General features: G+C 62.9%; 2 protein-coding genes across 2 annotated transcripts in view; both read right to left on the reverse strand.

Annotated features, from left to right (window-relative positions):
- The window catches only part of TYK2 (tyrosine kinase 2), a 16573-nt gene extending 1195 nt beyond the window's left edge, over window positions 1-15378 (reverse strand). The window contains exons 1-21 of the mRNA XM_075525831.1: window positions 15309-15378; window positions 14191-14329; window positions 13938-14005; window positions 13570-13782; window positions 12453-12576; window positions 10523-10667; window positions 10031-10194; window positions 9418-9802; window positions 9011-9205; window positions 8601-8758; window positions 8346-8469; window positions 8030-8222; window positions 7824-7930; window positions 7246-7422; window positions 7057-7144; window positions 6803-6930; window positions 6070-6205; window positions 5529-5680; window positions 5280-5430; window positions 2786-2883; window positions 26-218 (exon numbers count right to left, since the gene is read on the reverse strand). Coding sequence (XP_075381946.1) covers window positions 26-218; window positions 2786-2883; window positions 5280-5430; window positions 5529-5680; window positions 6070-6205; window positions 6803-6930; window positions 7057-7144; window positions 7246-7422; window positions 7824-7930; window positions 8030-8222; window positions 8346-8469; window positions 8601-8758; window positions 9011-9205; window positions 9418-9802; window positions 10031-10194; window positions 10523-10667; window positions 12453-12576; window positions 13570-13756 — 2905 coding nt within the window. The 5' untranslated portion in view covers window positions 13757-13782; window positions 13938-14005; window positions 14191-14329; window positions 15309-15378. The remainder of the gene's footprint in view (window positions 1-25; window positions 219-2785; window positions 2884-5279; window positions 5431-5528; window positions 5681-6069; window positions 6206-6802; window positions 6931-7056; window positions 7145-7245; window positions 7423-7823; window positions 7931-8029; window positions 8223-8345; window positions 8470-8600; window positions 8759-9010; window positions 9206-9417; window positions 9803-10030; window positions 10195-10522; window positions 10668-12452; window positions 12577-13569; window positions 13783-13937; window positions 14006-14190; window positions 14330-15308) is intronic.
- A 3217-nt stretch (window positions 15379-18595) lies between these two features.
- On the reverse strand, window positions 18596-23338 carry CDC37 (cell division cycle 37, HSP90 cochaperone). Its single transcript, XM_075525993.1, has 8 exons — window positions 23160-23338; window positions 21778-22059; window positions 21575-21680; window positions 21089-21204; window positions 19467-19589; window positions 19118-19300; window positions 18917-18988; window positions 18596-18776 (listed from the first exon to the last, which is right to left on the reverse strand). The coding sequence occupies exons 1-8, from the start codon at window positions 23259-23261 to the stop codon at window positions 18621-18623; spliced, it is 1140 nt and encodes a 379-aa protein (XP_075382108.1). The 5' UTR covers window positions 23262-23338; the 3' UTR covers window positions 18596-18620.
- Window positions 23339-26843: the final 3505 nt, after the last annotated feature.

The raw sequence follows: 26843 nt of genomic DNA on the forward strand, positions 1-26843 counted from the left end.
GCGTCCCCCGCCCCGGCCGCCTTACCCTGCTCGCTGCAGCAACCCTTGTATTTGACGATGTTTTCGTGATAAAGCGTTTTGAGGATCTCGATCTCCCTCTTCCAACTGGTCAGCAGTTGCTGGCTGCAGCCGGATTTGAGCGATTTGACAGCCACCATTTCCCCCGTCCCGTCGTTCGTCGGGTCGTAGCAATACAGGCTCACCTTGCCGAAGTGACCCTGGCCGAGGAACGGGCACAGAATTTTGACATCCGGCTAGCAAAAGTTTTTCCGGCTTCCCCAGGCCGGGAGCGGCCCCTCTGGAAGCTCTCCCTAGGGCTCAAGAAACTCCTTGGAGAAAGGGGAAGTCTTGAGTGGAAACAAATTAAAAATAAAAGATTTTTGACTCTCGTCCGGATGCACGTTTTTTGGAAACGGGTCTGGAAAGAGCCTGGTTCAGCCACAGGCGACCGGAGCGTAGCACCACAATAACCGGCTCCGAGGGAAACGTCCTCCCCACCGAGCCCCTCCGCGCTCCCCATCCTACCCAAAACGACCGAGCCGCCCTCGGTATCTTTACCGGCTCCGTCGGGGATTTATCGTATCCGCTCCTTCGGGGATTTAGAATTATTTAGGTCGGAAAACTCTTAAGACGGAGTCCAACCGTTAACGCTAAAACCACCGGACTCCACCGCGAAACCGCGTCCCCGAGCGCTGCGGCCGCGCGTCTTTTAAATCCCTGCGGGGACGGCGACTCAACCCCTTCCCCGCGCAGCCTCTTCCAGCGCTTGACGACCCTTTGGGTGAAGGAATTGATCCTCGTATCCGACCTAAACCTCCCCGGGCGCGACTTGAGGCCGTTTCCTCTCCTCCCGTGGCTCGGGAAACCTCCCGGGGAGCCGTGGCGAGCGCCGAGCTCTCCCCGCAGCCTCCTTTCCTCCGGGCTGAACAACCCCGCTTCCCTCGGCCCCTTCCCTTCTCCTCCAGAGCCTTCGCCGGCTTCGCCGCTCTCCTCCGGACGCGCAATCCCGCCCCAAACCCCGCGGAGCCCTTCCAGCCGGGGCGCGTCGGGGAACGCCGGGGCGGTTTGGGTGGGAAGGGACCTTCGCGCCCGCCCGGCCCGGACCCCTGCGCCGGCGGGGACGGCTTCGCCCCCCTCGGGTGGCTCCCGGCCCCGGCCGACCCCCCCTCCGCCCTCCCCGGGGCCGGGGCACCCCCCGCCTCGCCGGGCACCCTTCTCCCCGCCCTCGGCGGACGGAATTTCTTCCCCGGACCCCGTCCCAGTCGCCCCTCTCGCAGCTCGGAACCCTTCCCCTCGTCCCGTCGCCGGGGCCCCGGCGAAAAAGCCCGTCCCCGTCTCTCTCGGCAGCGCCGGCGGGTGCCGGGAGGTCTCCCCGGAGCCTTCTCCCCCCCGGGCTGAAGACCCCCGCCTCTCCCGGCCCCTCCTGCGGCAGAGGGGTTCCGGCCCTCGCGGCGTCCCCGCGCCGGCCTTTCCCCCGCCGAGCCCCCCGCGCCGGAGAGAACGGCGGAACCGGAGAATCCCCCAGCTCGGAAAAGACCTTCGGGATGGGCGAGCCCGACCCTAAACCCAAGGCGGCCCCAGGGCGGGGCTCCCGGGGGGCTGCCGGCGGCGAGGGGCCGAATCCCCTCCCTCGCCCCCAAACCGATGGCCCAAGCGCAGGATCCCACGTTAAACCTCGCCCAACCCCTTCCTCGCCAAACCCCTTCCTCGTTGCTCAACCCCTTCCCCGCTGAACCCCTTCCCCACCGAACCCCTTCCCCGTTGAACCCCTTCCCCGCTCAACCCCTTCCCCCATGAACCCCTTCTTCGTTGCTCAACCCCTTCCCCGCTCAACCCCTTCCCCGCTGAACCCCTTCCCCGCCGAACCCCTTCCCCGCCGAACCCCTTCCTCGTTGAACCCCTTCCCCGCCGAACCCCTTCCCCGCTCAACCCCTTCCCCACCGAACCCCTTCCCCGTTGAACCCCTTCCCCCCCGAACCCCTTCCCCGCTCAACCCCTTCCCCACCGAACCCCTTCCCCCCGAACCCCTTCCCCATTGAACCCCTTCCTCGCTCAACCCCTTCCCCGCTCAACCCCTTCCCCGCTCAACCCCTTCCCCCATGAACCCCTTCCCCGCCGAACCCCTTCCCCGTTGAACCCCTTCCCCCATGAACCCCTTCCCCCATGAACCCCTTCCCCCATGAACCCCTTCCCCCCGAACCCCTTCCTCGCTCAGCCCCTTCCCCGTTGAACCCCTTCCCCACCGAACCCCTTCCCCGCCAAACCCCTTCCCCCCGAACCCCTTCCCCACTCAACCCTTCCCCACTCAACCCCTTCCCCACTCAACCCCTTCCCCCCGAACCCCTTCCCCATTGAACCCCTTCCTCACTCAACCCCTTCCCCGCTCAACCCCTTCCCCGCTCAACCCCTTCCCCCATGAACCCCTTCCCCCATGAACCCCTTCCCCGCCGAACCCCTTCCCCGCCGAACCCCTTCCCCGTTGAACCCCTTCCTCGCTCAACCCCTTCCCCCCAAACCCCTTTTCCCTGCCAAACCCCTTCCTTGTTGAACCCCTTCCCCGCTCAACCCTTTCCCCGCCAAACCCCTTCCCCGCTCAACCCCTTCCCTGCCGAACCCCTTCCCCATTGAACCCCTTCCCCCCTGAACCCCTTCCTCGCTCAACCCCTTCCCCATTCAACCCCTTCGCGTCCCCGCGCCTCCTCCGCGCCCGCTCCCCGCACCCCGCTCCCCGCACCCCCCGGACACGCGGGCTGCCAGCGGGGACGGATCCCAAGCCCTCGCTCACCTCCCCCAGCTCCCGAATCTTTTTCAGGTAACGCTTCTGAAAGACGGTGGGGTCCGACACCGGGAAGTCGGGGTTCACCGAGGTGACGTCCACCAGGTCTGGAAGCGAAGGGGGTGAGGGGAGAGCGGAGCTTGGCATTTTTCCCGTTTTTGCCTTTTTTCCTTTTGTTTTGGGGGGTTTTTTGCCCTTTTTTTTTTTTGCCTTTCTTGGCCTTTCCTTTCCCCCTTTTTGCCTTTTTTTTGTCTTCCCTTTCCCCTTTTTTTGCCTTTTTGGGCCTTCCCTCTCCCCCCTTTTTGCCTCTCCTTTCCCCATTTTTGCCCTTTTTTGCCTTTTTTTGTCTTCCCTTTCCCGCCTTTTTTTGCCTTTTTGGGCCTTCCCTCTCCCCCCTTTTTGCCTCTCCTTTCCCCATTTTTGCCCTTTTTTGCCCTTTTTTTTTTTTCCCCCTTTTTATTTCTCCCCCTTTCTTTTTTGCCCTTTTTTTCTTTTTGCCTTTTTTTGCCTTTTCCCGCTTTTTGAGCCTTCCCTTTCCCCTTTTTTTGCCTTTTTGAGCCTTCCCTCTCCCCCCTTTTTGCCTCTCCTTTCCCCATTTTTGCCCTTTTTTGCCTTTATTTGTCTTCCCTTTCCCCTTTTTTTGCCTTTTTGGGCCTTCCCTCTCCCCCCTTTTTGCCTCTCCTTTCCCCATTTTTGCCCTTTTTTGCCCTTTTTTTTTTTCCCCTTTTTATTTCTCCCCCTTTCTTTTTTGCCCTTTTTTTCTTTTTGCCTTTTTTTGCCTTTTCCCGCTTTTTGAGCCTTCCCTTTCCCCTTTTTTTGCCTTTTTGAGCCTTCCCTCTCCCCCCTTTTTGCCTCTCCTTTCCCCATTTTTGCCCTTTTTTGCCTTTTTTTGTCTTCCCTTTCCCCTTTTTTTGCCTTTTTGGGCCTTCCCTCTCCCCCCTTTTTGCCTCTCCTTTCCCCATTTTTGCCCTTTTTTGCCCTTTTTTTTTTTTTCCCTTTTTATTTCTCCCCCTTTCTTTTTTGCCCTTTTTTTCTTTTTGCCTTTCCCCCCTTTTTGGGCCTTCCCTTTCCCCTTTTTTGCCTTTTTGGGCCTTCCCTCTCCCCCCTTTTTGCCTCTCCTTTCCCCATTTTTGCCCTTTTTTTCCTTTTTTTTTTTTTTCCCCCCTTTTTATTTCTCCCCCTTTCTTTTTTGCCCTTTTTTTCTTTTTGCCTTTCCCCCCTTTTTACCTTTTTTTGCCTTTTCCCCCTTTTTGAGCCTTCCCTTTCCCCTTTTTTTGCCTTTTTGGGCCTTCCCTCTCCCCCCTTTTTGCCTCTCCTTTCCTCATTTTTGCCTTTTTTGCCCTTTTTTTTTTGCCCCTTTTTATTTCCCCCCCTTTCTTTTTTGCCCCCCCCTTTTTTTTTTTGCCTTTCTCCCCTTTTTGCCCTTTCTTTCCCCCCCTTTTTGCCTTTTTTTGCCTTTCTTTTCCCCCTTTTTGGGCCTTCCCTTTCCCCTTTTTTGCCTTTTTGGGCCTTCCCTCTCCCCCCTTTTTGCCTCTCCTTTCCCCATTTTTGCCTTTTTTGACTTTTTTTTTTCCTTTCTTGGTCTTTCTTTCCCCCCCTTTTTGCCTTTTTTGGCCTTTCCTTTCTCCCCTTTTTTGGCCTTTCTTGGCCTTTTTTTAACCTTTTTTTCCCCACCTCTTTTCCTTCTTTTTCCCCCAACCCTTTTTTCCTTTTTTTTTTTTTTTGGTCTTTTTTTTTTTCCTTTCTTGGTCTTTCCCCCTTTTTCCCTTTTCTGGCCTTTCCTTTCCCCCTTTTTCCTTTTTTGGCCTTTCCTTTCCTCATTTTTGCCTTTTTTGGCCCTCCCTTTCTCCCTTTTTTTGGCCTTTCTTGGCCTTTTTTTTAACCTTTTTTTCCCCCACCTCTTTTCCTTCTTTTCCCCCCAACCCTTTTTTCTTCTTTTTTTTTGGCCTTTTTTTCCTTTTTTGGCCTTTCCTTTCCCCATTTTTGCCTCTCCTTTCCCCCTTTTTGCCTTTTTTTACTTTTTCCTTCTTCTTTTTTTTTTTCCCCCTTTCTTGGTCTTTCCTTCCCCCCTTTTTTGGCCTTTCTTTTCCCCCATTTTTGCCTTTTTTGGCCTTTCCTTTCCCCCATTTTTGGCCTTCCCTTTCTCCCCTTTTTTGGCCTTTCCTTTCCTCATTTTTGCCTTTTTTGGCCCTCCCTTTCTCCCTTTTTTTGGCCTTTCTTGGCCTTTTTTTTAACCTTTTTTCCCCCCACCTCTTTTCCTTCCTTTTCCCCCCAACCCTTTTTTCCTTTTTTTTTTTTTTTCCCCCTGTAACATTTTTCCCCCTTTTTAACCTTTTTTTTCTCCTTCCCCCCCCGCCTCACCCAGAACCATCTCCGCACCCACCACCTTTCCCCCCCCCCCCCATCGCCGCCAAAGCCCCGACTGATTCGGGGTGCGGGAGGAACAACGGGGCCGTAAAACCTCCCCGAAACCCCCGGGGCGCCCGCGGCGGCGGAGCCTCACTGTGCGGCTGGAGCTGGGTGAGATCCCGCAGGATGGTCCGGAAGGACGGCCGCTCCACGGGGGTGTAGTTCAGGCACCGGCAGATGAGGGTGGCCAGCTCCTTGCAGGACGGCTCGGGCAGGCGATGCCTTTTCTCGTAGAAACGCTCTTTCTAAAAGAAAAAGAAAGAAAAACGGGTCTCAAACGGGGGGCTGGATCCATCCCGGAGTGGAGGAACTGGGGATGGAGGGAGAGGAGAGGGTAAATCACCTCCGAAGGAGTGCGTTCCTTGAGCGGGACGTCGGCGTCGAAGCAAATTTCCAGCAACGTGGTGCCAAAGCTCCATTTGTCGGCTGCCGTGCTGAGGTTTCCCACGTCCCGGACGCATTCCGGGGCGATCCAGGGGATCCGATCCACGCGTTCTTTGGGAGAAGGAAGGCAAAAAAAAAAAAAGCGAGGCTTTGCTGAGGATACGGACCCCAGCAACGTGGGGAGCGGCGGGAGGGGGAAGCTCCCCGCGGGATCCCAGCCACCGGGGAGCCGCGGCGGGATCGTCCCCGACGGCAGCTTTGAAGCCAAAAACCAGCCGCCGTCACGGAATTTGCACGCCCACACGTTCAAAATGCCATATATCGCAAAAATTAAGGTCTGAAAGGCAGGCGAGACCTTGCCAAAAGAGCTCGGGCGCGCTCCACGCTATTTATTAGCTACTTAAGCTGCAGAAGCGGGGGGGAAAAAAGCAGCCGGATTTTCAGCTTAGAACAAGCCCAGGCCCAGCCCTGCTCCGTTCGAGCAGGGGATGACCCAATACCTTCTCGAGAGAGCACCGTAAAGCTGACTCCGGGGTCGCTGAGCTTCACGAAAGGCACGGATCCGTCCTCCAGCCCCTTCCTGGCCAGCAGGATGTTTTTGGCACACACGTTGCCGTGCACCAGGTTTTTATCCTCCTGTGAAAACAAGGGGATAGGAAATCTCGGGAGAAATTCCCGCCGCCGTCTCAGAACGAGGTCAAGGTCTACGGGCTACACCAAAACGCAGGACTCCTGGCTCTAATTATTTCTGCCACCTCCCCGTCTCGTTATCCCTTTTGTAGGAAGCCGAACCCGGAGGGAATAAAAGGAACAGGAGGATTACGCAGCGCTGGGGTGCGTGCCCTCGCAAGCGAGCCAGCGAGCTTTCCCAAGCCGCCGGCCAGAAGCCCGGCGAGCGGGGAAGGCAGCGTCCTCATCGGAGGCTCGTCCCAGCTCACGCGGCCCCAAAACGAAGCTACGGAGCCGGGATCCAGCGTTGGGAGTTCACCCGAGCCACCCCCCGGCCGCTCGCTTCCAGGAAAGAGGGAGCGAGGACGGGTCTTTGCGGGGCGCAGGCAGGGCACGTTACGCTAAAAATCCGTTTGTCTGCTCGGAGGGCAGAGGAAAACGTGGCAGATCCTTCTCGCCACGCTGCCGGCAAGACCCAGGGGTGCAGCTGGAGCAAAAGGTGCTCGGAGGCGATCTCCGGCACGGTTCCCCGCCGGGAAACCCCCAGCTCCCGGCCTCATTTACCAGGTAGCTCAAGGCACTGGCTAACTGCTTGGCCACGGTGATTTTCCAGCCCACGGTGACCCGGCCTTTCTCTTTTCTCAGCAGCACGTCCAGAGGTCCGTGTTCCACGAATTCCTCCACCATGATATCTACGGAAGACGGAGATATTACCCCTCAGCCCGGCACAGGAGCCGATGGGCGACGGCCAAGGCACCGGCGCGAGGCGAGGGGCCGGGCCAGCTGCGGCAAAAGGCGGGGGAGAGCCCCGTACTCACTCTCGGAGCCTCGCACGCAGACTCCGTGCACGAAAGCCAAGTGCACGTGCGACACTTGGCTCATCAGGCTGGCCGTCTCGAAAAACGCCTGCGGGGAGGGGAGAGAGGGCGTCACGGCGGCGGCCGGTCTCTCCGAGCACCTCGAGAGCGGCTCGGAGCTGTTTTCCCGGGGCAGGGGGGGGGGCTCACCAGGGCGATGTCTCTGTGGCTGGGGTCCAGGACTTTGAGGACCACGTGCATCTCCCGGCTGTTGTTATTCTGCTCGGTGGAGAAATACTCGGCTTCGTCGTCCGCCCCGGCGGTCCCGCAGACGTTCAGCACCCCGTCGTAGATGTTCGTGCGGGTGCCCTGCCCCAGGTGAGCTCGCTGCGGGCGGACGGAGAAGGCGCACGGGTGTCAGACCCCCAAGCAACGCTCGCGAAGGGGACGGGGGTGTGGAATTTTCAGCCTTGCACGCACGAACCGCCTCTCCCCCCTTCCCTCCCCGTCACCTCCGCACGCCGCTGCGGAGGGCAGGGAAGAAACTGCCTCCCGCCCGGACCACGCTGCCTCTGCACGGCTCTTTCCCCCCCCCCCCCCCCTCTCCTCGAAGGAATAAAGCGCCAAACCAAACCCAACGACTGCTCCGCGTCTCTCTCCTCTTTGCACCGGCGGCGGCAGGGGTGCGGTAGCATCCCCCCCGGTCAGGAGAGCAGCTTCCTCCGGCCAACGTATTTACCCACAAGCCCGCCGTAAGCCCCTCTGCTCGGGAGGGCAGAGCACGCAACCTGAGTGATCTCGTTCTTGCGGATCTGGTGGAAGCTGAGCTGGGTGAGGTTAAGGATCTGCTTGGCGCTATCCTTCACCTTCCGCGTGATCAGCAGGTCCGAGATCTCTGCAAGAGGAGGGAAGGGACGGACGTTAAAAGTCCCAGAAACTATCGGACGCCCTTTTTCGTCGAATCCGCCGGAGGGGAGATCATCCATCCTCGTACCTCCCGGTTTGGGCGGACAGCATCTCTTCACCGTGAAGCTTTCATCGCCAGACTTGAGCGTGCAGCCCTTGAGTACATCCAAGAGCTCCCGCAAAGTGGAAAACTCCCGGTCCCACCCTTCCAGAACAAAGGAGTTTCCTTTTTTTTGGATGCGGAATTGCCTGTACTTGAGGGCTCCCTGCACTCCAGGAGCCTGGAAAAGACAACGTTCGGGACAGGCGTCGCAGCTCGCCGTCAGGCGGCGCAGCCCAGCTCGTCCCTAACGAGACGAGCGCCGCCCGGAGCTCGCCGTTCCGCGCTGGGAATGGCGTCTTACCTGCTGGTGGCCCCTTTTCACCACGGAGAGAATCATCCTGTTGAAGTCAAGGACGCTCCAGCGGATGACGTAGAGTCCTTCCTCCTGCTCCTCCCGGCGCAGCTTGGCAAAAACAAACTCTTCCCTGGCAGCAGGAGGAAAGGGGAACGGCTTCGGATGAATCCCGAGGACGCGGCACGTCTCTCCTCGACAACCCCCCCGCGCCCTCCATCCGGGAAAAAAAAACAAAAAAACCCCAAAAAACAACCCGCTTACTGCATGGGCCCGTGGATGCCGTTCAAGATGCTCATCACGACTCGCGGCGGTGCCACTTCGTGACACAGGTAGTGGCTGGAGTCGGCCGTCAGTCGGAAATAACCGTCCACCAGCGAAACCAAGGAGAGAGCGCTCTCGGAAGATGGGAGAACCACCTCCTGGAAAAAAAAAAAGAGGGGAACCGGGGCGAGAAGTCAACGAGCGAGAGGGAAAGCAGCCCAAAAATCCACCCATCCCTTTGCCAGCCCGAGGAGGAGAGCGTCAAACCGGCGCTCGCTGGCATTAACCCCGGAAAAAAATCCTTGCTGTGCCCGGTGCTGCCTCCTCCCAGTCTCTGGAACGCGCCGAGGGGCTCCCACCAGCATCGCGACGGTCGGCGGAGCAGCGGGGAGAGAACAAACCCCACTCACCAGGCACTTGTTGTCCTGCCGGTTGATGCTGACCCGACAGTCCTTGACGACGATGTGCGTGATCTCCCGGAAATCGCAGAAACGGGCCCATTTCGGCTCGCTCCGCTCCGCCGGCTGAGTCGGCCCCTTGGGCTCCAGCTCTTTGTTTCTGTTCTTCCTCCCAAAATATCCACGGTGGGAGAAGTTTTCGACGCTCTGCAGAGGCGGAGATGCAAAAGCGTCGGTTCCAGCCCTTCCTACCGCTGGGAAACGGCACCGCTAGCTGGTGATGGCTACTGGCCAAACTGGGATAAGCTGGAAAGGAACTCGGGGTTCCCGGAGAGCCCGAGGAAAAGCCCAGGAGCGCGAGCTAAGGAAAAGGAGCCGGCGTGGGATGGGATTCGGATGGGAAGGAGCACCCGACCCACCTCTACGGGCACGGGCCGCCACTGGATCCCGCTCGTGCCGGTGACGAGGACTTCGTGGGTGACGGGTCGGTCCTTGGGGAGCGGCGCGTGCCCGTGCTCCAGCTGGGAATGTCCCCCGTTGACGTAGAGCTGCGCCTTCTCGCCCTCGGAGGAGGTCTCCAAGGAGAGGACGGGGAAGAGCTCGCTCCCGAAGCGAGGCGCGAGGTGCTCCAAGGTAGCCAGGTATTTGTACATGACGTCCTGCGCCGTCAGCTTGCCCGTGCTGACCGTGTGTCGCTGGAAACGCTGCACAAACTTCTTGAAGACGTTTTTCATGCGGAATTTGGTCAGGTAGTTGTTCTGCTGGATCTGGCGGTAGAAGGAGCGCGGGATGCAGTCCTTGAAGCTGCGGGAGGGAAGGAACAAGCGGTCGGCGAGATCTCACGGGCGCCTTACGGCAAAACGCGCAGCCGGAGGAGGCTCGACCGATCCCTCCATCGCCTAAACCAGCCCCAGACTCGCTCCCGGTGAGGAGGGCGGAGAGGAAAGAGGGCGAGAAACCCGCAGAAACCCTTCGGACAAGGGCAGGGCAGAAAAGTCCGCGGCCCCCGAGGCTGCGAAGCCAAGCAATCACCTGTATTTTCTGGCCACTTCCTCGAGGGAGATGCCTTTTTTGATGGCGATGTGAGAGAGGTGAAGCACGGCCATGCCCAAGCTTTCGTTCTTGAACCTCTGGATCTCCTGCTCGCTCTGGAGGTCTTTCAAAGACGCCACGTCGTTGATGAATTCAAATTTCCCCTATTGAAAAGTTAAATAAAGGGGGGGAAAAAGACCCTGCGCTGAATTCCGGAGTGTTTTCTCTCGTCTTTTTTTTTATTTATTTTAAAGGTGTAACGGGATCCCCTTCAGCTCGGTTCCCGGCCTCCCAAGGAGGCTTCACGCAGGATAAAAGCTTTCCGAGGGCAAAACTACGGCTGCGTTTCTCCTTTAAACAAAACCCTCGCAGGTGGAAAAGCAGCTCCCGACAAAGGCGGCCGAGCCGAATCCGGCTGGATCAAGAAAATCACCCGGGTTTCCGCAACTCCAGGGGTGCCCAAGCCTGCGGCTCGTCAGCTCGGTTCGTTACCTGCTCAAACAGATACTCGAAGGAGGATTTATCAAGCAAGGCTCCTCCTTGCAGCTTCTCGTCGGGGGATTCGCTCTGTCGGGGCACGTTGCGATAAACCGCCGGTTCCTTGTCGTTCATCCCGTGCCAATTCCGAAAGTAGTACCTGGAGGGGAGGAGGAGAGCGGCGCTCGCCCGCGGGGACGGGAGGGCTGCGGTCCGTCCCCGCCTTCTCGCGCAGCCCGGAGCGGCCAAAAAAGACGCCCTGGTTTTGCCCCTAAAGCCAAACCCGGGTTCAGCGGCCGCCCCGCATCTGCTCGGGGTTTGTTTCACCCGTAAACCTCCTCCTTCCGCGACTGGAACCAGCTCCCAACAAGGGTTTCGCAGAGGTTTTGTCACCGGCTGTCTCAAGGGGACGGGGAAAGGTCCGGCGGACCGCGAGCAGAGAGGTCTGTCCCACCCCAGCGCGGCCGGGGATCCCGCTCCGGGCTCAGAGCGGTGGGTTTGGGGGTTGTTTGGTTGTTTTTTGGGGTTTTGTTTTTTTTTTTTAAGAGCCAAACTTCTCGAAACCTCGCTGCCGACACGAGAATCAGCCACGTCCTCGAAAAACACGACCTGGGCACGAGGCGACGACCGAAACGCCGGGAGACGAAGGGGAAGCAACCTCTTCCTGCCACCAAAACTGGTTCTTTTAACCGCGTTTTACGGCCAGCTGCGCCGTACGGCACGCAGAATACAGCCCCAGCAGCAGAGCTTCGTTAAAGGGACCCTAATTAACTCTGGCCGCAACCGATCCCGACCCGCAAACGCCTCAAGACCCACGACGCCGTTTCGCGGCCCGGCTTGCCCCGCGCTGAGCTTTCCTGCCGCGGGAGCTCCGAAAAACGGAGAGCAGGCGGGGCGAGGAGCATCCCTCCGAACGCCACGTTTAAAAAAAAAAAAACAACAAACAAAAAACCAAAAAGAACAAAAAAAAAAGTCAGCACAAAGAGAGCTCTGCGGGCAGGGCGAGTTTCCTTTCTCACTGCTCAACCCCCAAAGCCACATCTCCGCTTGCGGTTAAGGCGCCGGGGTTATTTCGGTGCTCGGGCTGCAGGCGCCCGCGCCGGCCGGAGCGGCACCGAAACCAGAACCGAAGGGAAAGGGCTTTCCGGCCCAAAAAGTCAGAGCTCTGCGACTTATCGGCAGCCGGAGAGCTACGGGCGAGGGACGCGGAGGCGAGGCGGCTCGGAGCCTTCCTCCTCCCACGGCCACCGTTTTCCTCGGACAGCACGGCGCGGCCGCGCACGCCACGACGTCCCGGCGAGGGCGCGGCAGATGGGCGGCGAGCCGGCGCGGCACCTCGGAGACCATTTTCTGCCGCGTGGGTCGCGTTCGGCGCGGCGGGCGGCTGCGGGGAGAGGCCTCGGCTCGAGCCGCCGCCGTCGCCCAGGAAGAAGGAGGTATTGCAAGTCATAAAAAATCGGGTTAATAAATCTCCGAGCCAGGTTTTCCGTCTCTCCGTCGCTTTTACCTTTCGCTATGACTCACCGTGAAATAAAAAAAACAAACCCCAACCAACACAAACCCAAACTCCAACAAAACCAGCCTGAAAAAAAGCTCTCCTAATTAATTTTTCCACGCTGAGGGAGAAGCGGGGCTTCCAAACACGTCCCGTTCCTCGTTTAATCCTTCCGAGCCCGATTTAGACGAGCCCCGCCGCGTTCGCTCAGCTCCCCGACCCCGCGCCCAACCTCCGCGCGCGTTTTCCAGGCAAATCCGGAAACCCGACAGGTAACCGGGGGGGGGGGGCGGAAAAGGCGGCGTTATTTCCAGCGCGGCCCCCGTCAAAGCTCGGCACGTCTCCGCTCCCGCAAGCGAGGAGGAGTCCGGCTGCTCCGCGGGGGCTCGGCTCCGGGAATGCTGGGAGCCGGGGTCCGGGAATGCCGGGAGCGGAGGGAAGCGGCCTCACCTCATGCGGAAAAGCAGGTTGAGGTTGGTGTCTTTGCCGATTTTGAAGACGTGGTTGGGCGGGAGCCAGACCCGGCTCTGGGTGTCGTAGAGGGCGAAGAGGCTGTAGCACAGCGGCGTGATGCCTGCGAAGAAAATGCCGCTGCCGTCAGGTGCTGTCGAGCCCGCAAAAACTCGCAGCTGCCAGAAAAAAAAGAAGAAAAAACAAAAAAAAAAAAAAAAAAAAAAAAAACCCCAACAACAAACCCCTTCCTTCACCCTTTTTCCTTCCAACCACTCGGTTTTACCGGCAGCACAAACCCACCCGCGCTACCGGCACCGAGACGTCCTCCTCGTCCCCGCTCGCAAATGTCAGAGCCAGGATAGGCGTTAAAAATGTCGTTTGGAAAAAATAAAATAATAATAAAAAAATAAAAAAAAAGAGCGCGCCGCGCGTCTGCCGTCCTTCTGGCGCGCTCAGGGAAAGCCAACCGGCTCGGGAGAGCCGCCGCGCTTTTTTTTTCCGGATAAACGGCCGCGCAGAGCTGCTTAGAGCGCGCCGAGGGGAAGGGAAGTTAACAAAACCCGCGGGAAACGGGAATCGAGAGCGATTTTGCCGGTTAAACCGTAGGCGAGAGCTAAACCCCTTCTCCTAAGGGTTAAAAGAGACCTCGGCCACCCTCCCTCCAACCCGACACGGCTGCGAATCGGCCCCTCGGACCGGGGAGAGCCCGAGGCGCGGGTGCCCGGGCCAATTTTTACGGCTCCGCCGGGAGAAACGCGCGGCGAGGGGAAGCAGAGCGCCGGTTAAACGGCGACGCCGATGAGTCAGAGGTGAAGTAATTGCTTTTCAACTCATCGCGCTCCAATAATTCACAGACCCGTCGGCCGGAGCCCGGGGGTAAAACCATCCCGCCTGGCTTCCCGGGAACTTCGGAGCGGGCGGGGATGCCGAAATTCCACCAGAGGGATTCGCTAACGGCCAGTTCCCGGGAAAACAACACGAGAGCTCGGATTTATCGGATAAAGCGGCTTAAACGGTCCCAGAGATTGGGAAAGCGGAAATTTCTCCGCCCCGGGAGGCAAAGCGGTGCGGGTACGGCGGTCTCGGAAGAGAGCCGGAGTTCGCCGGCGCTCACCGATCCTCCGGGCGAGGTCGATGCAGATCTCCTCGGCGCTGAGCGTGCCCTGGGCGTAGGTCTGGCACCGCTCCCGCTCCTCCTCGCCGCTCCAGTGCAGGCAAACCTTCAAGCCGCCGCTCGCCGAGAAGCAACAACCTTCGGCGTCCGACTCGCTGTGCTTCACCGCGCATTGGCACAGAGACATGGCGACGGCCCCCGAAGACGCCCCGGCTGTCGGGGGGGGGAAAAAAACCAAAAAAACCCCACCAAAAAAACAGAGAAATAAATAAAACCAAGCGTTAGCAAAGCACGGAGGAACGCCCCGCCACCAGTCGCTCCCAGTTGGGTAACTGGGAGCCCTCCGTCCCGACGCCGGGGCTACGCACCTCGCCGTCAGATGAAGCATAACGCGGTGACGGTCTCCGAAGGCGGCGCGGGAGGGGGCTGTAATCACCTGGGGGGGGTTGGGGGGGGGAAGCGATGCGTCGGTGAGACCGGGAAAGCCGGATCCCTCCGTGTCTCCCCAAACCGCGGCGCCGGCATCGCTCCCACCCCCCCTCCGGTCTCTCATGGCAAAATCCGGCGCCAATTCCCCGGCTCTTTTGGGTTTTTTGGTGATGAAGGCCAAGCGGATCTCACCGCCGCAGCTCGTCTTCCTCCGACGGCGACGAACGCTGCGGGGAGCGCTCGCTCAGGGCCGGGACTCTCGCGTCCCCTCGCTCTCTCGGCTCAGCGAGCTCGCGGCAAGCTCGCCGTGCCGCCGCGCCGGGCTTTGCGCCTTTTAAACGAAAGCGGGGCCGCGAAAGAGCCGTGCCAAAGCCGCCCCGCTACCAAAACCAGCTTCGCCGCGCCGTATCGACGCCGAACACGGCGCGGGGAGAAGGACCCGGCCGTCTTATCTCCCGCCGGGGGACGGCGTCAGCCCAACGCCACCGCCCCGGCGATACGGTGAAGGAAACCGAACTGCGGAGCAAAGCCCGGCACTTCGCCTTTTCAAACGTCCCGCTCCCCGCGTCCCCGTCGCGAGGTTTCCCTCCATCCCGCGCCCGGCGCAGGGGTGAAACCAAGAGGTTTCGCCCCCCAAAAAAAAAAAAAAATTAAAAAACCGGCGCTTTGGGTGCGGGGCGGCGTTCGGCCGGGGTAGGAAAATAAAAACCCCAAAAAAAAGGTACCAAAAGCAGCTCCCCCTTTTCCCCGGAATTTCGTGGCAAGTTTTCCCCTTCCAGCGGCTCTCCGGCTCCCCTCAAGGCGAAGCACGCGCCGGCGTTACCTCAGCTTCCGCCCGCAGGCGCGGAAAGATCCCGAAGCCAAATTTTGGCAGATTTCCCCCAATTCCCTCCTCGGGAGGGGAGCGGAATCCGAAAGAGGCGGCTGCGCCGACGGCTTCCTCGTTTCTAAAAAAACCAGGGGAAGGCGGCGGAACCGGGGGCAGCGCCCTGGAGCGGGTCGGCGGGAGCTCAGCACCCCCGAAAAAGCCAGAAAAAAACCTTTAAAAGGCTTTTTTTTTGTTTGTTTTTTTGTTTTTTTCTTTTTTTTTTTAACCGTGGTTGGTTTTGGCATCCGAGCTGGGTGCCGACAGCAGAGCGAGAGCGCCGAAATTTGGTTTAGGAGGGAAAAAAATCCAACCCACCGCCGATTTCCCCAAGCGACGGGTCGGTGAATCAAATAAACCCCCCCCCCCCGGCTCGGAGAAGCCCCCAGGGATCCCCCGCTTTTATCCCTAACGGGGCCAAACGCCGCCGCCGCAGGGCACAAACCTTCCCGATTTCACCCCGATTTCGGTCCCTGCCGTCGTGGTTTCTTCCACCCGGGCGTCTCGGGCTCCAACACAGGCCTGGGGAGGGGGGGCGGGGGGGGGGGAAGAGAGCGGGAAGCGCGTTACGAACCGCGTTTTGCCGCCGCGGCGCCGCTTTTGCCCGGCTCCGCTCCGGCTCTGCCCGCGCTCGGCCGCGCCGAGGACTGGGGTCATCGCCGGGGATGGATTTGGGGGCATTTCGGTCTCTCGGAGGGGGTTTTTTGGTTTTTTTTTTTGCCACCCCCCCATACACGGCCAAGCTGCCTCGAGCCTCCGGTCACGTCCCCGGGCTGTTAACGGCGCCCGCAACCCCCCGTTTGCCGCCTGGCCCCGCGTTTCTGAGCGGGGAGCGGAGCACACGCGTGTTTTCCTCCGCGGTTTCCACGCGTTTCGTTTTTCCGCGCGTTCCCGGGGCGGCGGGGCAAAAAAAAACCCAAAAAAAACAAAAAAAAAACCCCACCCCCCCCCCCCCCAGCGTCGCCCGGCGAGGGAGGCTCGAGTCGCCCCGAAAAGCGGCAGCGGTCTTCGGTCGTGGGGCGGCGGAATCGGGGTGCAAAGTCCAGCGCCGGCTGGGAAAGGGCAAAGGGAAGGGCGGAAGCGTGGGGGGCAGCGGGGACCACCCGCCCCACGGCGGGAGGGGAGGGGAGGGGAGGGCAGGCAGCTGCCGGTGCCCCTTCCTGCAGGCAGCCGAGCCCTAACGCCACGCAACCGGCCCCCCCCGCCCCACAGCCCCCCATAGCCTGACCCACACCACCCCCCCCCCCAGCCCCACATATCCAGACCTTCCACACGTCCCAGCCCCACATATCCGGACCCCTCGCACCCCACACCTTCCAACCTCGCGTATCCTGAGGCCCCACGCCACGGTCCCCCCGCCCCGAAGCCCCTCAGATCTCACAGCCGCACGCTCTGACCCCCACACGCCCCATAACCCCGGGGCCCCCAGCCCCACATCCCCTGACATCCCCCCCGGGCTCACACACCCTGACCCCCGCCCCTGACCCCCCCAGCCCCACACATCCTGAGACTCCCACCCCAGAGCCTCCTAGCCCCACACACCCTGACCCACACACGTCCTGACCCCTACCCCTGACATCCCTAGCCCCACATGTCCTGACCCCCACCCCTGACCCCTCCAGCCCCACACATCCTGAGACTCCCACCCCAGAGCCTCCTAGCCCCACACACCCTGACCCACACATATCCTGACCCCCACCCCTGACCCCTCCAGCCCCACACATCCTGAGACTCCCACCCCAGAGCCCCCCAGCCCCACATATCCTGACCCCCACCTCCAACCCCCCTAGCCCCACATCTCCTGAGACCCCCACCCCTGACCCCCCCAGCCCCACACACCCTGACCCCCACCCCTGATCCCCCCCAGCCCCACACATCCTGAGACTCCCACCCCAGAGCCCCCCAGCCCCACACATCCTGAGACTCCCACCCCAGAGTCTCCTAGCCCCACACATCCTGACCCCCACCCCTGACCCCCCCAGCCCCACACATCCCGAGACCCCCACTCCGGAACCTCTTAACCCCACACACCCTGACACCACCCCGCCTCCCCCCAAGCCCCTTGGCCCCACAGGCCCGGCCACCCCCACCCCTCACCCCACAGGCCCCGACACTCCCCACAGGCCCCAGGCCCCAACCCCGCCCCCCAGCCCGCCCCTCGCCCCTCCCGGGCCCCCCAGCCCCGGCCCCGGCCCCCCCGGCCCGGCCCCGCTCGTACCGGGCCCCGCTCCCCGCCGGCCCGGCCGCCGCTCCGGCTCCCTCCGCCCCGCAGAGCCGCCGCCTCCCATTGGGCGCGAGAGACGCGCGCTGCCATTGGCCCGCCGCCGCCACGCTGCCACGCCCACACGCCTTCGCCCCATGGGCGGAGCGCTGAGCGCGGCCCCGCCCCGAGAAGGGGCGGTGGCAGCGGCTATTGGCTGCGGAGCGGGGAGGGGGCGGAGTCTGAGAACGGGAGGGAGAGAGGGAGGGGCCACAGCTGGATCCAAAGGAGGGGGCGTGGCTAAAGGGGCACAGCTGGATCAACCCAGGGGGCGTGGCTACAGGGGGCACCAGGGGGCGTGGCCAAACGGGCACAGCTGGATCCAAATGAGGGGGCGGGGCTGGAGGGGGACAGCTGGATCAAACCAGGGGGCGTGGCTAAAGAGGGCACAGCAGGAGCCAACCCAGGGGGCGGGGCCACAGCTGGATCCAAGCCAGGGGGCGGGGCTACAGCTGGAGCCAACCCAGGGGGCGGGGCTGGGAGGGTTCACAGCTGGATGCAAAGCGGGGGGGGCGGGGCCACAGCTGGATCCAAGCCAGGGGCCACATCTGGAGAGCGACACAGGGGACCCACCCCAAATCCCCCATCCCCCAGGGGGTGGCTCTGAGCCCCCCACCCCCCCCCCCCCCCAGGAGGGGGCAGGGCAGGGGGCACCGCCGCTCCCCCCACCCCCCCCCAGGGGCTCCGCCTCGTCACCGCCCCCCTCCCCCCTCCCCAAACTGCCCCCCCCCGTCCCCTCCCCCCCATCTTCTCCACTCTCTTTATTCACCGCAGCCTCGCCCCCCCCCCCCCCCATTTCATCCCCACCCCCTCCCCATCCCCCCCGGGGGGCACAAGCAGCTCACAGCCGTCACCAAGAGTAAAGGGAGGGGAAGAGACCCTCCCCCCCCCCCTTTTTTTACCCCCCCCCCCCCCCCCGTTTTTACCCTTTCCGCCTCTTTTTTCACCCGCACACCTGGGTTTTTTCACCTTTATAATTTTTTTTTTTTATGCTCCTTTACAGCTTTTTTTGGGGCCTTTACAGCTTTTTTGCGCCTTTAGGGCTTTTTTTTTTTTTTTTTTCTCTCACCTTTACAGCTTTTTTTATCCCTTTACAGCTTTTCTTCACCTTTACAGCTTTTTTTTTCCCCCCCTTTACAGGTTGGGGCTTTTTTCCCCTTTACAAGTTGGGGTTTTTGGGGTTTTTTTCCCCTTTAGAGGTTGTTGGGGGTTTTTTTTTTCCCCTTTAGAGGTTGTTGGGGGTTTTTTTTCCCCTTTAGAGGTTGTTGGGGGTTTTTTTTTTCCCCTTTAGAGGTTTTTTTTCCCCCTTTACAGGTTGTTTTCCCCCTTTACAGGTTGTTTTTCCCCCTTTACAGGTTGTTTTCCCCCTTTACAGGTTGTTTTTCCCCCTTTACAGGTTGTTTTTTTTATGCTTTACAGCTTTTTCCCCCACCTTTACAGCTTTTTTTTTTTTCACCTTTACAGCTTTTTTTTTTTTTTTTTTTACCCCCCCCCACCTCACGCATTTCTCTTCTCCTCGTCGCCGTTTTCCTTCTTAATTTCCTCGTAAAGGGCTTCGCCGCCGCCGCCGCCTTTCTCGGCTCCCTCCCCTGCCTTGGCGTTGGGGACCCAGAGCCCCGAGTCGATGCATCGCTGCATGTGGTATTTGGCCTCCTGCAATTGAGGGGGGGGGGGGGGGGGCACACATGACACAAGGCTCAGGTGGGGGGGGGGGGGGTCCCCGCTGCCTGCCCTGCCGGAGCGGGGGACCCCCCGGCCGTCCCCGTCGCGGGCTGGGGAAAGGAATCACCCACCGTGGGATCCATTTTGCTGATCGTGTCCTGCAACATCTGCACGTCTTTGACGTCAAAGCATTTCTGCAGCTCCTGCCGGGCCGAAGAGACGGGGGCGGGGGGAATTAAATCGCATCAAACCGGGACCAAATTTTGCCGTTTTAAACCCCCCCTCCAAAAAAAATAAAATAAAATAAAGTAAAATAGCGGGGGGATACTCACGGGCGGCAGGGATTCGTACACCTCCACGGGGTCGAGGCCGCCGGGGCCCAGGCGTTTCTGCCGCTCCTCTTCCTCGTATTCCTTCATCGCCTTCTCGATGCGGACCTTGGCTCGGCCTCGCACCCGGTCCTTGAAGGCCTCCAGCTCGTCGTTGAAGCCCTCCATGTACTGCTGGTCAGCCGTCTGCGAGGAGGAGCCGGGGCGAAGGCGTTGGGACCCCCGTTTCCCCTCCCCAATCCACCTCGGGGTCCCACCCGGCTGCGTCTCTTCAGGCTCCGGGTGCCGCCGGAATCCACCGGCGGTACCGAAACAAATCCCCTCCCTTCGGGGGGTTGGGCGCGGTTCTCACCTTAATTTTGGTGAAAAACTGTCGGAAGCAAGCTCTGGGATCGACCTTCAGGCTCTTGGCCAGCTCCAGGATGAACTGCATGACGATGGTCTGGTGGGCTACCTGCTCCATCAGGGCGTGTTTCTGGGGGGGGGAGCGGGGGGGAAAAAAGGGGGGGTGAGGACCCCAAAAATTCCCCCGTCTCCACGTTCTCCGCATCAGGGAGGTCGGGGGGTTCGTCCCCAAAGCGCTTTTTGGGAAAGACGCGGGTGGAGAGCGGCCGGAGTTTGTAGATGGCAGCGAGCGGGGTGGGAGCGTGGATGTGCTCGAGGGGGGATCGGGGCCGGGCCGGCTCGAGGGGTTGAGGCCCAAGGAGGAAGAGGATCAAGGAGGAAGGAGGGGTTCGGCGGGGAAGGGGTTCAACGAGGAAGGGGTTCAACGAGGTTTAACGTGGGATCCTGCGCTTGGGCCATCGGTTTGGGGGCGAGGGAGGGGATTCGGCCCCTCGCCGCCGGCAGCCCCCCGGGGAGCCCCGCCCTGGGGCCGCCTTGGGTTTAGGGTCGGGCTCGCCCATCCCGAAGGTCTTTTCCGAGCTGGGGGATTCTCCGGTTCCGCCGTTCTCTCCGGCGCGGGGGGCTCGGCGGGGGAAAGGCCGGCGCGGGGACGCCGCGAGGGCCGGAACCCCTCTGCCGCAGGAGGGGCCGGGAGAGGCGGGGGTCTTCAGCCCGGGGGGGAGAAGGCTCCGGGGAGACCTCCCGGCACCCGCCGGCGCTGCCGAGAGAGACGGGGACGGGCTTTTTCGCCGGGGCCCCGGCGACGGGACGAGGGGAAGGGTTCCGAGCTGCGAGAGGGGCGACTGGGACGGGGTCCGGGGAAGAAATTCCGTCCGCCGAGGGCGGGGAGAAGGGTGCCCGGCGAGGCGGGGGGTGCCCCGGCCCCGGGGAGGGCGGAGGGGGGGTCGGCCGGGGCCGGGAGCCACCCGAGGGGGGCGAAGCCGTCCCCGCCGGCGCAGGGGTCCGGGCCGGGCGGGCGCGAAGGTCCCTTCCCACCCAAACCGCCCCGGCGTTCCCCGACGCGCCCCGGCTGGAAGGGCTCCGCGGGGTTTGGGGCGGGATTGCGCGTCCGGAGGAGAGCGGCGAAGCCGGCGAAGGCTCTGGAGGAGAAGGGAAGGGGCCGAGGGAAGCGGGGTTGTTCAGCCCGGAGGAAAGGAGGCTGCGGGGAGAGCTCGGCGCTCGCCACGGCTCCCCGGGAGGTTTCCCGAGCCACGGGAGGAGAGGAAACGGCCTCAAGTCGCGCCCGGGGAGGTTTAGGTCGGATACGAGGATCAATTCCTTCACCCAAAGGGTCGTCAAGCGCTGGAAGAGGCTGCGCGGGGAAGGGGTTGAGTCGCCGTCCCCGCAGGGATTTAAAAGACGCGCGGCCGCGGCGCTCGGGGACGCGGTTTCGCGGTGGAGTCCGGTGGTTTTAGGTTAATGATGGGAGCCGACGACCTTCAGGGTGTTTTGGCCCTAAACGATTCTACGATTCCCCCATTCCTGGCAGGAAAAGCAAATCAACCGGCCGCGGAAAGGCCAGCGAGGCGAGGACAACGCAAGCCCGGCACAGAACTGGCAGGAGGAACGGGTTTCATGCCGGTTTCTCACCTCTTCCACCTCCAGATCGATGCACCAGATGACTAAGTAATTAGCCGTCTCCTCGCAAACGAGGTGAGGGTTATCGGAGAGATATTTCTGGCTGTCGTCCCAGCGCCGCAGCATCCCTTCAAAGCAGGGCAGCCCCAGTTAGCAGAGGAAGGTTTTTCCGCTCGTTAAAAAAAACAGAACGGCCTCTAAACCTCGTCAGCACCAAAAAAAAAAAAAAAAGGGGGGGGGGGGCAGGGGAGAGATGACTCATCCCAAGGTTAAATAATTAAACCTCCCCCCACCCCCCTCACCAAATTATGATTAACGAAGGCAGCGCGTGACGCTTCGCCTCGGCTGGGCAAAAAAAAAAAAAAATCTTGTGAAAAAGATGTTAAATCGACTGTTCCCCCGAGTGGCGGCTCCCCGGCTGCAGGGAGCACCCCGCCGAGAAGGGGGTGCAGGCCCCCCCCCCCCCCCCCCCAAAAAAACCCCCTGCCCGGCACTCACCGAAGTGTTTGATTTGTTTCTCGTATCTCTCCACGAAGGTTTTGTGTTTCTTTTCTTTCTGTTCCTCCGTTTCTTCCTTCTCCTCCGGTTTGACGTTGAAGACGCTCTGGGGAGCAGAAGGACGTGAGCCGCCCGCCCGGCGACGCGGTGGGGGGGGGGGGGTGTGTGTGCAGGGGGGGGGGGGGGGCTCCCCCAAAACCCACCTTGCTGAAGCCGTCTTTGCTGAGGGTGTCCACGTTCCAGGGCATGTTCTTCTCCTTCTTCTTCAGCTCCTCCAATTTGTTTTCCCAGCTTTTCTCTTCGTTCTTCAGCTGCTGGGCTTCGGCCTGGAGCTTTTCCAGCTCCCCCTTCCCGCTCTCCGGATCCGCCACCTCCAGCTCCTTCATTTTTTTCTGGCACTCGGCGAGTTTCCGTTTGCATTCCCTGCATCCTTTATCCAGCTCTTCTTTTTCCTTCTGGAATTGCTCCATCCTCTCCACCCGAGCCTGAAGGCCACAGGATGGAAATCACGGCAAGGGCGTCGTTAAATCTCTCCCGCGGCCCTTCCCGGCCTCGTTAACGGCGTTCCGGGAAGCCCCACACGTGCACTCTCCGGGATTTTTTTTTTTTTAATCCCTGGGGAATCGGGCGAAGCACAAGGAGCTGCTGTGGGGGGAGACCGACACCCCCAAACCCCCCCGGTTTCGAGAAAAACTCAAGCTTTTTCAGGCAGCTCCGCAGTATTTTGTTGGAATCGGGAGGGGACAGCTCGGGCAGCAGCTTCCTTCCTTCTCCCCGCCAAACCGGGGCCGATTCCGCAATACCGCGGCTTCCAGCTCCCCAAAAATTCGGTCTGCTCCGGCTCTGGGAGAGCGTGGGGGTACGCAGCCCTCCCCCCCAATTTACCCCCCACCCTCCGAGCTGGGAGAAACCCCCTGTGAGAGGCTGGGGGGGGGGGGGGGTTATGGGAGCCCAGCCCTGTCCCGCAGCCCCAGGCAGGGGACGGTCCCAGGGTGACCAAGCCCCCTCAAGGTGGCACCTCCCCGGGCCGGGGGCCCCTCGGCTGTCCCAGCCCCCAGGAGCCCCCCCCACATCCAACAGCAGCCCCCGAGGGGGAGGGAGGGGGGAGGGGGAGGGAGAGGGGAGCCCCCCCCCCCCGGGGGAGCCCCCAGCCCGCTCCCCCGGGGAACAGGGAGCCCCGGACATGGCGAGGATGGGGGGGGAAGGAGCAGCAACCCGGGGGGGGCCGGGGAAAGGGGGGTGTCACAGGGAACTGGGTGCTAGGGGGATGGGGGAGATCCCCCCCGGGGGAGTGCTGGGGCCGGGCACCACGGGAATGGGGGAGCCCCCCCCTTTGGGGGGGTCCTTGGAGCTGGTTCCCATGGCAACAGGAAGGGGGGGAGCCCCCCCATTCCCCTCCCTATGGGGGTCCCGGGGCCGGGCACCACGGGAATGGGGGAGCCCCCCCCCTCTGGGGGAGCCCTTAGAGCTGGTTCCCATGGCAACAGGAAGGGGAGAGCCCCCCATTCCCCTCCCTATGGGGGGCCGGTCGCCATGGGAACGGGCCTCCTGGGGGGGGGGGGCGGCCGGGCCGCCCGGGCCGCACCTGGTGCCGCCATCGGAAGAGACTGGCCGTGTCGATGTTGGGGTGAGTCTCGTCCTCATCGTCCGAGACCTCGATGTGGTCCCACACGCTGTAGTCCACCATGGCGCGGCCGCCCCGGGGCCCGCCGCCTCCGGCCGCTTCTCGAAGCCTCCAGCACCCGCCCCGCCTACTTCCGCTTAGCGACGTTCGCACTTCCGGACGCGCCGTCTAGCGCACTTCCGGGTGCGCCCGCGGTCCTCTGCGCATGCGCGCGGCCCGTAAAGGGACGCCCCAACGCCATCCCTTCGCCCGGTACAAAGATGGCGCGGGTTTTAAAGAGACACGCACACCGAAAAGGGGGCGGGGGGGGGAGGGACCCCCGCTCGACGCCCCAAGGCCTGGGGGGCTGGGGAAGCCCCCCCCTCAGTCTGGGGGCCGTGGGGACAGGACATGGGGGGACAGGGACATGGGGGCACAGGGACATGGGGGGACATGGTGCCCTGGGGACAGAGGGACATGGTGGCCCAGGGACATGGGGACACATGGGGACACAGGGACGTGGGGACACAGGGACGTTGGGTGACATGGCGCCTTGGGGGGACAGGGACATGGGGACACAGGGACATGGGGACATTGGGGGACATGGCGCCTCGGGGCACAGGGACATGGGGACAGAGGGACATGGGGACAGAGGGACATTGGGGGACAGGGACATGGGGACATTGGGGGACATGGCGCCTCGGGGCACAGGGACATGGGAACACAGGGACATGGGGACATTGGGGGACATGGCGCCTCGGGGCACAGGGACATGGTGGCACAGGGACATGGGGACAGAGGGACATTGGGGCACAGGGACATGGGGACACAGGGACATGGGGACATGGGGACATTGGGGGACAGGGACATGGGGACACAGGGACATGGGGACATTGGGGGACATGGCGCCTCGGGGCACAGGGACATGGGGACAGAGGGACATGGGGACAGAGGGACATTGGGGGACAGGGACATGGGGACATTGGGGGACATGGCGCCTCGGGGCACAGGGACATGGGAACACAGGGACATGGGGACATTGGGGCACATGGCGCCTCGGGGCACAGGGACATGGTGGCACAGGGACATGGGGACATGGGGACATTGGGGCACAGGGACATGGGGACACAGGGACATGGGGACATGGGGACATTGGGGGACAGGGACATGGGGACACAGGGACATGGGGACATGGGGACATTGGGGGACATGGCGCCTCGAGGCAGAGGGACATGGTGGCACAGGGACATGGGAACACAGGGACATGGGGACATGGGGACATTGGGGGACATGGTGCCTCGGGGCACAGGGACATGGGAACACAGGGACATGGGGACAGAGGGACATTGGGGGACAGGGACATGGGGACACAGGGACATGGGGACATTGGGGGACAGGGACATGGGGACACAGGGACATGGGGACACAGGGACATGGGGACATGGGGACATTGGGGGACATGGCGCCTCGGGGCACAGGGACATGGTGGCACAGGGACATGGGAACACAGGGACATGGGGACAGAGGGACATGGGGACAGAGGGACATTGGGGGACATGGCGCCTTGGGGGGACAGGGACATGGTGGCACAGGGACATGGGAACACAGGGACATGGGGACAGAGGGACATTGGGACACAGGGACATGGGGACACAGGGACATGGGGACATGGGGACATTGGGGGACATGGCACCTCGGGGCCCAGGGACATGGTGGCACAGGGACACGAGGGGACACGGTGCCTTGGGGACAGAGGGCCCTGGTGGCACCAGGCCGTGGTGGCACCGGGCTGGGGACACGGGGCCATGGACACCCAGGGCCATGAGGGCGGGGGAGGGGGGGGCAGAGGGACACGGGGACACGGGGACACGGGTGGGATGCTCGGAGCTACGGGGGGGGGGGGGAGGCAGCGCTGGGGGGTGCCCGGTGCTGGGGGGACATTGGGGACACCGGGGGTGCCCGGTACCGGGGGACACCCACACCCACACCCCCGGTGCCGGGGGGGACGGGACACGGGGACACGCGTGGGGCCGGGGGGGGAGGGGGGGGGGGGGGGAGCCGCTCCCGCCGCGTTTCCGCCGGCGCCGCCGCTGTCACCGGGCGCTCTCGGCGGCACCGGGGCCGGTACCGGGGCCGCCTCCCGCCCCGCGCCGTGAACAAAGGCGGGTGGATGCCGGGGAGCACCGCGGCACCGGGAGCCGGCCAGGTACGGCACCGGCACCGGCACCGGCACCGGGGAGGCCCCTTCCCCCCTCCCCGTCGTTGCTGCCGGAGTCCCCCCGGTGCTTCCCCGGTGCCGAGCATCCCTCCGGTACCCCCGGGGGGGGGGGGGGGAGCTCCGGCACCGTGCGATGGCCGGGAGCGGTGTGCGGCGGCGGCTGCAGCCCGGAGAAGCCGCGGGGGGCTGCGGGGCTGCGGGGATCCAGGACCGGAGGCTCCGGGGCTCCGGGGATGCGGGACCGGGGCTGCGGGGATCCAGGACCGGAGGCTCCGGGGCTCCGGGGATGCGGGACCGGGGGCTCCGGGGATGCGGGACCGGGGCTGCGGAGATCCAGGACCGGAGGCTCCGGGGCTCCGGGGATGCGGGACCGGGGGTTCCAGGGCCGGGGGCTGCGGGACCGGGGCTGCGGGGATCCAGGACTGGAGGCTCCGGGGCTGCGGGACCGGAGACACCGGGGCTGCGGGGATCCAGGACCGGAGGCTCCGGGGCTGCGGGACCGGGGGTTCCAGGGCCGGGGGCTGCGGGACCGGGACTGCCGGGATCCAGGACCGGAGGCTCCGGGGCTCCGGGGCTGCGGGGATCCAGGACCGGGACTGCCGGGATCCAGGACCGGAGGCTCCGGGGCTCCGGGGATCCAGGACCGGGACTGCCGGGATCCAGGACCGGAGGCTCCGGGGCTCCGGGGATCCAGGACCGGGCGCGCCGGGGTCGGGGGCTGCGGGCCGGGGGGCTCCGGGGCTGGCACCCACCGAGTCGGGGTGCACCGAGCATGGGGGGCCCGGGCCCGGGGGGAGCCGGTGCCGCAGGAGCCGGTAACGGCGCTGGACCCCGGGCGGGCAGGACCCCCCGGTGACGCCGGTGTCCCCGAGCTGCGGCACCCCTGCCACCGGCCGGGGCAGCGCCGGACCCCCAAACCCCCGGGGACGCTGTTCGGCCGCGGGGTCCCACCGGGACGCGTCCGGGAGCCGCCAAGGCCCGAAGCCGGCCCCGCCGTCGGGTTTTGCTGGCAGCGAGCACCCATGGGTGGCGTCCCCGGCACCCCGCAAAAACCCCTTCCCACCCGGGGAGGGGGTCCCGAAATCCCGTGGGACACCCAGGCCCGGCCGTGCCCCCCATTCCCGCGGTGTCGCGGCAAGCGTGGCACGACGCGGTGTCACCGGGCCCTGGCGCACCCGGGCGAGCAGCGGGGTCCCCGTGTGGGATGGGGGGGGGGGGACGACACCCCTGGAACGGCTGGGGAGGGGGCTCAGGGTCGCCGGGGTCGTGGTGCCGGTGGGTGTCCCGGCAAGGGGGGACGGGGTGGTGGGGTCCCCGGTGGGGGCTGGGGGGGGGGACACACGAGGCTGTCAACCGCCTGGACCCCCCCCCAAGGCCCGGCACTGCCGCGGGGACACCGGGGGGTTTGGCACTGCCGGGGCCCCCCCAGGCCTGGCACTGCTGAGGGG

Source organism: Mycteria americana, chromosome 28 (assembly GCF_035582795.1).
Source record: "Mycteria americana isolate JAX WOST 10 ecotype Jacksonville Zoo and Gardens chromosome 28, USCA_MyAme_1.0, whole genome shotgun sequence".
In the NCBI taxonomy this organism is placed as follows: Eukaryota; Metazoa; Chordata; class Aves; order Ciconiiformes; family Ciconiidae; genus Mycteria; species Mycteria americana.

Coding starts and splice junctions, on each gene's coding strand:
- CDC37 (XM_075525993.1), bottom strand. CDS start 23,261: ATGGTGGACTACAGCGTGTGGGACCACATCGAGGTCTCGGACGATGAG. Junction 21,681..21,777: donor GCAAAGACGGCTTCAGCAAG/GTGGGTTTTGGG, acceptor TCTGCTCCCCAG/AGCGTCTTCAACGTCAAACC. Junction 19,301..19,466: donor AGTTTTTCACCAAAATTAAG/GTGAGAACCGCG, acceptor TCCTCCTCGCAG/ACGGCTGACCAGCAGTACAT.